At 43.9% G+C, this 12237-nt stretch overlaps 1 protein-coding gene across 1 annotated transcript in view; it reads left to right on the top strand.

The window, feature by feature from the left end:
- The window catches only part of LOC129697066 (lysophospholipid acyltransferase 2-like), a 128634-nt gene that overhangs the window by 58660 nt on the left and 57737 nt on the right, over positions 1–12237 (top strand). The window contains exon 3 of the mRNA XM_055635281.1: positions 211–288. Within this exon, the coding sequence (XP_055491256.1) occupies positions 211–288 (78 nt within the window). The remainder of the gene's footprint in view (positions 1–210; positions 289–12237) is intronic.

The following is a 12237-nucleotide window of genomic DNA, read 5'->3' on the forward strand; positions in this document are numbered from 1 at the left end:
CCTGCATTCTGTTTTTCCTATTAAATATCTTGAATTGATCAGTTTTGTTTGCAGCCAAATTTTCCAATGTACTTTAAAAACAAAACCTGTTGTTCCAAGGTGTCATTAATAATGGCGATGCCAACTTGTTCTTTGCTCTGACTCAATGTTTTTGTTATTGCTCTTTGACTCTATGACTCTATTAACCATTATGCTTTATTTTTCTTTTAGGTATGCTTTGCACTTTCTTCTTCAGAGTGGAATTTGTTACTACATTATGATCATTGTTGGGGCTGGACACATGCATAAGTAAGTATTTCTTTGAAAGTTCCCTATGAACAGCTGTAAAAACCTATTTTAAATAAAAGTATTGCAGTTATGGTGCCGTGCCAGCCAAACCCTCGACAGATAACATGACTTGAATGTCAGTAACAAAGATTGCTTTGGAGAAGAGTACCAGGTGGCGAAGACAGGTCAGCTTTGATATAGTATTTTTAAATAGGATCTATTCATTTTATTAAATACATGCTTTTAAAACTAGAACAAAGATCCCTTTCTAAATTGGTGAACGAATTTGTTCATTAATTTTCTGAAATGTGTGCCTTTACATGCTGCTTAGGAGTATATTTGAGTGTTTACTGTTGGCAAAACCCTAAAAGTTGGTAACTGGGTTTTCCCAATGCCTGCATCTTTAGACTTTAGAGATACAGCGCGGAAACAGACCTGCCGGTCCATCGCGTCCACGCCGACCAGCCATCACCCCGTACACTAGCACTAAGGACAATTTACAATTTTATCAAAGCTAATTAACCTACAAACCTGTACGTCTTTGGAGTGTGGAAGGAATCCGGAGTTCCCGGAGAAATCCCACGCGGTGACGGGGAGAACGTACAAACTCTGTACAGACAGGACCCGTTGTCAGGATTGAACACGGGTCTCTCGCGCTGTAATGCAGCAACTCTACCGCTGTGCAGCATCTGATGACCAGCTGCAGACTATGGAGCTATTTATTTTTAACAAAGTGTTGGAGTAACTCAGCAGATCATGCAGCATCACTGGAGAACCTGGATAGGTGACGTTTTGGGTCGGCAACCTTCTTTGGACTGTTTGTGGATTGTCAGAGGTGAACAGAAGATTGTGTTCAGTATTATCTATATTTTTGTATTATACTGGCTACTTGTATAGAAGGTACATAAAGATATTTGCCCTCTCTCAAGAAATAAATTAATGCATTGATTAAAAGAGTAAGATGTAGTTGCCTGCATGATTTTAGCAGGGAAAACCATTTCCTGTTTTTTATTGTAAGTATTGTAATTAATTTATTAGCCAAGTATGTAAAAACATACAAGGAATTTGATTTGCCATACAGTCATACCAAAAAAGCAACAAGACACACAACTACATAAAAATTACCATAAACTGATGCTCACAAAGATAACATAAGAGGCATAGGCAAGTGTGTTGTTATGAATTGGCTGTTCTCATTTGAGATACCAGTTCAAGACTGTGTTGTCGATGCATGCCAATGCAGTCTTGGCATTCTCGGAAAAAGGAGGGAGTAGTTACTTAAGTTTATTTAAGTACCTTGAAAATAACTGAAGGTTGAATGTTGGAGAATACAAACAGGTACTGTATTCGAAATGACTTCTTGCGTTCAGTATGATTTGAAAGATTCAAAAACCCACATCACCATTACCACATTCTAATTTTACTCCTACCATCGGGAAGATGGTACAGGAGCCTGAAATCCGTAACCACCAGGTTCAAGAACAGCTTCTTCACACCAACCATCAGGCTCTTGAACACACTACAGACTAGCTTCTATAGACTGTCTTTGGTTACACAAAAAACTGTAGGTTTTGTTGTAATCGTATTGTGGTTAATAATTAATTGAGTCTTTTAAATTATATTTGTCTATTGCATTTACAAGCCTGTTGTGCTTCTGCAGGTAAGAATTTAATTGTTCCATTATTGCTGCATATGATTCATGTACTCATAAACTCATGACTCTTTTCATTCATGAAAGAAAAGTGGGTTTAGCACACCTTTCATTTATTGAGGGGGGTAAAAAAAGGTGTGTTTGGCGTGTCACGATTTATTGAGAGAGGTAGAGCATGCTTCATGAAGGGGAACCAACAAATGCATAATGTCCAAAAACCATGTATTAGTTACGTCAAAAGAAGATATAATAATTTTACATGGTAAATGGTAGCGAATTGAGGAATGCAGTTGAACAGAAGGATCTAGGAATAACTGTGCATAGTTCCCTGAGGTCTTTAAAATGATGAGAGGGATAGACAGAGTTGACGTGGATAAGCTTTTCGCATTGAGAGATGGGAAGATTCAAACAGGAGAACATGACTTCAGAATTAAGGGACAGAAGTTTAGGGGTAACACGAGGGGGAACTTCTTTACTCAGAGAGTGGTAGCTGTGTGGTATGAGCTTCCAGTGGAAATGGTGGAGGCAGGTTCGATTTTATCATTTAAAAATAAATTGGATAGGTATATGGACGGGAAAGAAATGGAGGGTTATGGTCTGAGTGCAGGTAGATGGGTCTAGGGGAGAATAAGTGTTCTAGAAGATGGGCCGAGATGGCCTGTTTCCGTGCTGTAATTGTTATATGGTTATATGTTATATGGTTAATAAGGTCATGTGATAGGAGCAGAATTAGGCCATTTGGCCCATCGTCTACTCTGCCATTCAATCATGGCTTATCTATCTCTAACCCAATTCTCCTTCTCCCCATTAAAGACTGCATGGATGAACTACAACAATTGTTCATCCCAGTTTGGCAAAAAAATATATCAGGGAAGGCAGTGCATCCGTAGATAACAAGGGAAATCAGGGATAGTATCAAAACAAAAGATGAAGCGTACAAATTAGCCAGAAAAAGCAGCCTACCAGAGGACTGGGAGAAATTCAGAGTCCAGCAGAGGAGGACAAAGGGCTTAATTAGGAAAGGGAAAATAGATTATGAAAGAAAACTGGCAGGGAACATAAAAACTGACTGCAAAAGTTTTTATAGATATGTGAAGAGAAAAAGATTAGTTAAAACAAATGTAGGTCCATTGCAGTCGGAAACAGGTGAATTGATCATGGGGAACAAAGACATGGCAGACCAATTAAATAACTACTTTGGTTCTGTCTTCAATCAATCAACCTTTATTGTCATCGTGCAAGCAACAGTTGTACAGTGCAAAATGAAAAGACGTTTCCCAGGGAATGCCGGAGCATCGCACATGAAATTTAAAACATTTCACACATAATAACACTAAAAACAATCCAGTCCCTGATGGAACAGTATAAATAGTTAAAAGCAGGTAAAACAACAACGTTAAATACAGTAAAACCAATCATAAAAATGTCCGGGGCAGCTGATTTGAGTGGCCAGTGCCAGTTATTAAAGTGTCCGTGCCAGCCGCAGAATCAAGTGACTGTGAGTACAGAGTGACTGTTTAGCAGCTTCACAGCCTGTGGTAGGAAGCTGTTTAGCAGTCTTGTAGTCCGGGCTTTGATGCTTCGATATCTCTTGCCTGATGGCAGGAGATCCAGGTGTATGTGGAGGGGGTACAGTTTGTCCTTAGCAATTCTCTGTGCTTTCTTCAGACAGCGGCTCTGGAACAGTTCTTGTACCGAGGGTAGGGAGACGCCAATGATCCTCTCTGCTCCCCTCACTACCCTCTGCAGAGCCTTCCTGTCCGAGCAGTTGCAGGTGGAGTACCACGTATTTATGCAGTACGTGAGTACAGACTCAACCGTACCGCTGTAGAAAGTCCTGAGGATGTTGGTGGGGAGTGAGGCCTGTTTTAGTTTCCTCAGGAAGTGCAGTCGCTGATGGGCCCGTTTGACAGTCCCAGTGATGTTCCTGGACCAGGTGAGACTGTCTGTAATTTGCACACCGAGGAACTTTATGCTCTCCACTCTCTCCACTGCAGTGCCACTGATGTTGAGGGGTGTATGCTTTGGCTGCGCCCTCCTGAAGTCGACAACCATCTCCTTTGTTTTGTCGACATTTAATTCTAGATTATTTTTGCCGCTCCAGTCCACTAGTTGTTTTACTTCCTCCCTGTACATTGATTCGTCATCTCCGCTGATGAGTCCCACCACTGTTGTGTCATCCGCAAATTTTATGATCTTATTGTCCCTGAATCTGGCAGCACAGTCATGTGTGAGCAATGTGAACAACAGAGGGCTAAGCACACAGCCTTGAGGGGAGCCAGTGCTCAGCGTGATTGAGCCTGAAGTGTTCTTGCCAACACGGACTGACTGCGGTCTCTCTGTCAGAAAGTCCAAGATCCAGTGACACAGGGTGGTGTTGAGGCCCAGCAGGGTTAGTTTCTCCACAAGTCTCTGGATGATGGTGTTAAACGCTGAGCTGAAGTCAATGTACAGGATTCTGGCGTATGTGTTTTTGTTTTCCAGATGCGTGAGTACTGTGTGCAGCGTGGTAGAGATGGCATTCTCTGTAGAACGGTTGGGGCAAACTGGAGGGGGTCTAATGATGAGGGGAGGCTGGCAGTAATGTGGGGTTTCACCAGGCGTTCAAAACACTTCATTATTATTGGGGTCAGGGCGGTAGTCATTTAGGCAGGCAATAACTGGTTTCTTCGCTATGGGGATTATTGTGGATGTTTTGAGGCATGTGGGGACAATGGCTTGACTAAGGGAAATGTTAAAGATGTCTGTTAGCACATCTGCTAACTCCTCAGCACATTCCTTGAGCACACGTCCTGGGATGTTGGCGGGTCCGACTGCTTTCCACGGGTTGACCTTGGACAGGGTTCTCCGTGTGTCCATCGGGTCTATGGTCAGGACTGGCTGGTCGGTTTGTAAGCAGGGACTGGCTCTCCCCTTGGGTGTGGAGTTTGCTGCATCAAAACGTGCAAAGAAGTTGTTCAGTTCATCTAGAAGACATAAATAATCTTCCGGAAATAGCAGGGGGCCGGGGGTCAAATGAGATGGAGGAACTGAGTGAAATCCAGGTTATCCGGGAAGTGGTGTTAGGTAAATTGAATGGATTAAAGGCCGATAAATCCCCAGGGCTAGATAGGCTGCATCCCAGAGTACTTAAGGAAGTAGCCGCAGAAATAGTGGATGCTTTAATGATAATTTTTCAAAACTCTTTAGATTCTGGAATAGTTCCTGAGGATTGGAGGGTAGCTAATGTAACCCCACTTTTTTAAAAAGGGAGGGATAGAGAAAACTGGGAATTACAGACCAGTTAGTCTAACATCGGTAGTGGGGAAACTGCTAGAGTCAGTTATTAAAGGTCGGATAGCACCACATTTGGAAAGTGGTGAAATCATTGGACAAAGTCAGCATGGATTTATGAAAGGTAAATCATGTCTGACGAATCTTATAGAATTTTTTGAGGATGTAACTAGTAGAGTGGATAAGGGAGAACCAGTGGATGTGTTATATTTGGACTTTAAGAAGGCTTTTGACAAGGTCCCACATAAGAGATTAGTATACAAACTTAAAGCACACAGCATTGGGGGTTCAGTATTGATGTGGATAGAGAACTGGCTGGCAGACAGGAAGCAAAGAGTAGGAGTAAACGGGTCCTTTTCACAATGGCAGGCAGTGACTAGTGGGGTACCGCAAGGCTCAGTGCTGGGACCCCAGCTATTTACAATATATATTAATGATTTGGACGAGGGAATTGAAGGCAATATCTCCAAGTTTGTGGATGGCACGAAGCTGGGGGGCAGTGTTAGCTGTGAGGAGGATGCTAGGAGACTGCAAGGTGATAGGCTGGGTGAGTGGGCAAATGCATGGCAGATGCAGTATAATGTGGATAAATGTGAGGTTATCCACTTTGGTGGCAAAAACAGGAAAGTAGACTATTATCTGAATGGTGGCCGATTAGGAAAAGGGTAGATGCAACGAGACCAGGGTGTCATGGTACACCAGTCATTGAAAGTAGGCATGCAGGTGCAGCAGACAGTGAAGAAAGTGAATGGTAGGTTAGCATTCATAGCAAAAAGATTTGAGTATAGGAGCAGGGAGGTTCTACTGCAGTTGTACAGGGTCTTGGTGAGACCACACCTGGAGAATTGCGTACAGTTTTGGTCTCCTAATCTGAGGAAATACATTCTTGCCATAGAGGGAGCACAGAGAAGGTTCACCAGACTGATTCCTGGGATGTCACTACTTTCATATGAAGAAAGACTGGATAGACTCGGCTTGTACTCGCTAGAATTTAGAAGATTGAGGGGGGATCTTATAGAATCTTACGCGGTTTCTTAAGAGGTTAGACAGGCTAGATGCAGGAAGATTGTTCCCGATGTTGGGGAAGTCCAGAACAAGGGGTCACAGTTTAAGGATAAGGGGGAAATCTTTTAGGACCGAGATGAGAAAAACATTTTTCACACAGAGAGTGGTAAATCTGTGGAATTCTGTGTCACAGAAAGTAGTTGAGGCCAGTTCATTGGCTATATTTAAGAGGGAGTTCGATGTGGCCCTTATGGCTAAAGGAATCAGGGGGTATGGAGAGAAGGCAGGTACAGGATACTGAGTTGAATGATCAGCCATGATCATATTGAATGGCGGTGCAGGCTTGAAGGGCCGAATGGCCTACTCCTGCACGTATTTTCTATGTTTCTATTCCATTGGGTACGAGATGTATTTAAGGACAGAACAGAAGGGAAAGCCAAGAGTCCATGAACCTGCTGTCTTTGGTGGGTCAGCCATGGCAACAATCGACACGTTAAGTTTCCTGGGCTTGTTCAGCTCTGATCTATCCTGGGCCCAACACATTGATACAGTTACAAGGAAGGCTCATCAATGCCTGTACATCAGAGGTTTGAGAAGATTTTGGCATGTCACCGACTACTCCCTCTAACTTCTACAGCTGTACAGTGTCGATCACACTGACTGATTGCGTCATGGCCTGGTTCGGTAACTCAAAAGACCAAGAATGTTGGAGGTTGTAAAAACAATGGTGAAAATTGCACTGCCTCAAGAAGGTAGCTAATGTGATAAAAAAAAAACTGGCTGCGCTGCCCTCTTGTGAAGGACACACACAGTAAATAACAAGCTATACACCTGAAACCTGTAATAAATTTTTAATTTGATAGTCAAGAGTATTTAATTATCATATGCACAATGAAATTCTTACTTGCTGCAGCTTTGCAGCCTTATTAATTCAGTTTAGTTGAGTTCATTGTAATGTGTATGTGCAAGGTACAGTGAAACGGTTTTGTGGCGTGCTATCCAGTCAGCAGAAATAGAATACATAATTACAATCGAGCCATTTACAGTGTATAAATACATGATAAGGGAACGACGTTAAATGCAAGTAAAGCCAGCAAAGTCCGATCAAGGATAGTCGAAGGTTTCGAAGGTCTTTTATTGTCACGTGTACCAATTAAGGTACAGTGATCTGCGCCGTACCAAAAAAATGCAACAAGACACACAACTGCATAAAAGTTACCATAAACATCCACCACAGTGGATTCCCCACATTCCTCACTGTGATGGAAGGCAATAAAGTCTAATCTTCCCTCATTTTTCTCCCGCGGTCGGTGCAGTCGAACCATTCATTGGGGCGATTGAAGCTCCCGCTGCCGTTCTCGCACCGGGGCGATCGAAGCTCCTGCAGCTTGTTGTAACTAGAGACCACAAGCTCCACGATGTTAAAGTCCGCAGGCACCTGCAGTAGAGCTCAGAGGTCGATCGCTGGCAAAGGGATCCCGGACTCCGCAATAGTAAGTCCGCAGGCGCCCGCAGTGGACCTCTCGAAGTCGGTCTCCAGCAAAGGCCGGCAACTCATCAATGTTCGGACGCAGTGCGGACGGAGATACGATACGGAAAAAAAATCGTATCTCCGTCGAGATAAGAGATCAGAAAAAGTTTCTCCCAACTCCCGGCCCCCTCCCCCCATTTAAAGCAAGCTAAAGAACATTAAAAACATACATTTAACACATAATAAAAAAACAACGACAAAAGGGACAGACAGACAGACTGTTGGTGAGGCAGCCACTGCTGGCGCCACCCGGTGGATCCGAGGGTCACCAAAGAGATAAATAATAGAACATACCAAATACATGTACAATAATAGTGAAGTCTTTAGTTCAGTGCTGAGATAGGGTAGTGCTTGGGTGTAGGGTGTTTCAAGGAGCTTGATGGTTGATAGGAAGAAGCTGTTCTTGAACCTGGAGGTACGGATTCTCAGGCTCCTATACTTTCTTCCCTAGATGAGAGCATGGCCAGGGAGGTGTGGGTTATTGATGTTCGCTGCTGCCTTGAGGCAATGCAACGCTCACCTTTCTCTGCAACCTCCTTGTTTGGCATTTTGGGTTACTGAACTTGGCCATGAGATGCAATCGGTCAGTATGCTCTCCACTGTACACCTGTAGGGGGTTGAGAGAATATTCGGTGACATGACAAAGTTTCAAGCTTCTGATGTACAGGCATTGATGAACTTTCTTTGTGATTGCAGCCATATTTGTTCAAGTGCAACTTCGGTTTGGATTTAGAACGTTGATTTCTCAATGTTGTTCCGGAACTACCTTGTTTAAGAGCTTAATGGGATTTATCAGCTTTAAGTCACTACTAGAGTCCAGTATCGGGGAGTGGGGTGGTGGGCACTCGTGAGAGAAAGTAAATTCCTTTATCTAACACCTTTTTTAATGTGTAAAATAATTTGCATGCTAACCTGCTGTTTGAAGATTAAACTTGCACAATATTACACAACTTTGACTTGACAAATACTCACTGGTGTAATTTTAGTTTCTCCAATGCTAAGTTATTTCAGGTATTAGTGAGCGCGTGGCTGCTAAAATAGTCAGCACTTTATTCTGCATCCTTATCTGTAATCCATATGATCTCTACACGTGAGCGATTTTATACCCACAAATATCGGCATAGACTTTTGGTTTCTAAAGAAATGCAACTTTTAACATTTTTTGTGGAAGTTCTTTTCATCCCAAATTCTGCAAGGGCATCTGCAAATATCACTGGTTGCTTAACCCTTCCTGGACAGACCAACGGTGACTGCATTTTATATATCTTCCTTACTTTAACCTTTTTTTTTAAAGAAGCATCTCTTGTGACTATATCTAAACAAAAAAACATTTGTTGTTGCTGTCCCTAAACAGACTTCTGGTTATGGATGACATGCCTGAAGTTCTGTATTGATTTTCCTTGAATGTGCGAGAGGAAATGAAATATGGCTTCCCGTCTTCATTTCTGTATTGCAAATAACTTGCAGCACTGCTGGCAGTTTTATTGGAAGTTAAACTGGAACACACCAGAAGCTGCATGTCCGTGTGGTTAATGTTCAACGTTGTGCAAAGTTTGATAGTTTGTATTGTGACACCCCATTAGTAAATCTAGCCAGAAGATTTTTAATTTTGGGTAATACTACTTAATTTTGTTGCACAACAAATGTTTTCAAATGTTATGCCTTTCCTTATTCTGTAAGTTTCAATGTCCCTCTTCAGCCTAAACTCCAGTGAGTAGAGGCCCAGTGCTGTCAAACACTCATCATATGCTGACCCACTCGTTCCTGGAATCATTCTTGTAAACCTCCTCTGGATGCTCTCCAGAGCCAGCACATCCTTCCTCAGATATGGGGTCCAAATTTGCTCATAGCACTACAGATGTGGCCTGACCTGTGTTCTCTGTACAGAGTTTACATCTTCTCCCTGTGACTGCATGTGTTTTCTCCACATTCCGACGACGTGCAGGTTTGTAGACAATAGACAATAGGTGCAGGAATAGGCCATTCGGCCCTTCGAGCCAGCACCGCCATTCAATGTGATCATGGGTGATTATCCCCAATCAGTACCCCGTTCCTGCCTTCTCCCCATATCCCCTGACTGCTATTTTTAAGAGCCCTATCTAGCTCTCTCTTGAAAGCATCCAGAGAACCTGCCTCCGCCGCCCTCTGAGACAGAGAATTCCACAGACTCACCGCTCTCTGTGAGAAAAAGTCTTTCCTCGTCTCCGTTCTAAATGGATTACTCCTTATTCTTAATCTGTGGCCCCTGGTTCTGGTCCCCCCCCAACATCGGGAACATGTTTCCTGCCTCTAGCGTGTCCAAGCCTCTTATATGTTTCAATGAGATCCCCTCTAATCCTTGTAGGTTAATTGGATTCTATAACATTGTCTCTAGTGTGTAGGATAGAATTTGTGTATGGGTGATTGCAGGTCGGTGTGGACACAGTGGCAGAAAGGCCTCTTTCCATGCTTTATCTAAACTAAAGTGTATATGTAGCAAAACAAAAGCGTAGTCCCCCCACTGATCCTTGGTCGCCACAACTCCCCATTCTCCGATCTGAAAAACAGCCTTCTATCATGCTTCTATCATGACGTGCTTTCCCTATCTTTAAGGGAAATACTTTAACTAAATTCACTTTGACCTCCTATTCCATGAGCGTCAATTCCAGTAACTGGCTTTTATTGTGGTAGTTTGTCAAATGCTTTCTCCAAATCCATGTAGACCATATCCACTGCTTTCCCTTCCCTAGAACATCTTGTAATCAGTCTTTGTTCCTTTTGTTGCTGCGACTTCAAGATATCTTGATCCATGGTTCCTCTCCTTAATTAACTTAAATATTTTCAAATCTCTGCTTCTGATTCTTGTTTGTAACAACGCAATTACTTTCTTGACCTATGTTCTTACATTTTCTGTTTCCACTCTGCTGATACCTGCCCTGTTCCAGGAAAGATTGGAGGTGTGGCATTATCTCCACCTGCATCAGTAACCTGTCTACAAGCCATCCCAAACTTGACAACCTTTTTTTTCATTCAATTTGTCATTCCAGTACAATTTTCGTGCTATTCTGTGATTTCCACATCCTCTACTTGTATTGATATTTTGTCGGCAAACCGCTCCTTACAAAATAATCGCTACATGCCCTAGATTCGCTCTGTGTGCCAGTCAAGTGAAGTTTATTGTTGTGCACAAGTGCGATAAGGCAGAAGTTCAATGTCCATCTTGCTTGCAGCAGCATCAGAGACACATACTCGGACAACATGCAAAGCGTAAGTTGTACATAAATTTTACTAGACAATGAAAAAGAAAAAGACTGCGCAGCAACAAGACTCTAATGTAAAAGCACAATTAGAAAACAAGTTCACGCGAGTTCAAGAGATGCTCCATGTTCTGTTACTGAATTGCCAGGTAGTTTCAAGAACCTGACGGTCGCAGGAAAGTAACTGCTCCTCAACGTGGTGATGTAGGACTTTGGGCTTCTGTAATTTCTGCCCAATTATTCCAGCATGAAGAGAATAAGGCCTGGATAGTGGGAATCCTTGATGATAAATGATGCCTTCTTGAGGCAGCGCCTCATGTATATGTTTACGGGGAGGGCTGCGCACTCGACACGTTCCTCGTATTCTTTGTAACCTCTTGCAAATAATTTACGATTACATGGGTAGGAAGGAACTGCAGATGCTGGTTTACACTGAAGACAGACACAAAAAGCTGGAGTAACTCAGCAGGTCAGGCAGCATCTCTGGAGAAAATGAATAGGTGACCCTAGGTAGACCCATTTTTTTTTCTGTCCATCGTTGGTTCCTGACTTGGAAATCATTTGCAGGTCTGTTGCTTCATCCTTTCTGGTGAGAAGATCCACAGGTTTATGGGGTGTTGTTAGCGTTAACTAGACATGTAACTCTACTTTCCCGGTAGGCGGCGCGACTCTGGTCAGCAGCGGCCACTGCAGCCTGTCCACGTTTTTATTATTTTTTGTCTGTGTTTTTATGTAGTTTTTTGTTATTTTATGTTGGGGGTGTGTGTGTGGGGGGGCTGGGGCGGGGGGGGGGTGGGGGGGGGGGGGGGGAAACTTTTGAATCTCTCCCTGCACTGGAGACCCGACCTTTTCTCGTGGGGTCTCAGTTGTCGTTGGGGCCGCAACGAGGAGCGGCCTCCAACAGGAAGAAGCCGGGGACTCTGGTGCTCCGACTCACCGTCGCCGTCGCGGAGCTGGCCGAGACCGGAGCGGGTGGAGCGGTGGAGGAGCGTTGCCGCTGCCGCTGCCGCTGCCGCTGCTGCTGCTGCTGCTGCTGCCACTGCCGCTGCTGATGCGGAGGCTCCAACGACAGGTCTGTGGACGGCGGCACCGGGAGCCCGCGGCTCCCTGGAGGGAGACCGCTTTTCGAGGCTCCTGCAACGGCGACTTCTCCCGCCCGAGTTGCGGGGTCGAAGAGCTCCTGGAGCGGGGCCTAACACCACTGCCCCGCGCGGCTTGGAATGGCCGCGGGACTCTGCGAGCGCACACCGGGGTCTTTAACACCAAGACCCGGT

This window comes from Leucoraja erinacea, chromosome 5 (genome assembly GCF_028641065.1).
Source record: "Leucoraja erinacea ecotype New England chromosome 5, Leri_hhj_1, whole genome shotgun sequence".
In the NCBI taxonomy this organism is placed as follows: Eukaryota; Metazoa; Chordata; class Chondrichthyes; order Rajiformes; family Rajidae; genus Leucoraja; species Leucoraja erinaceus.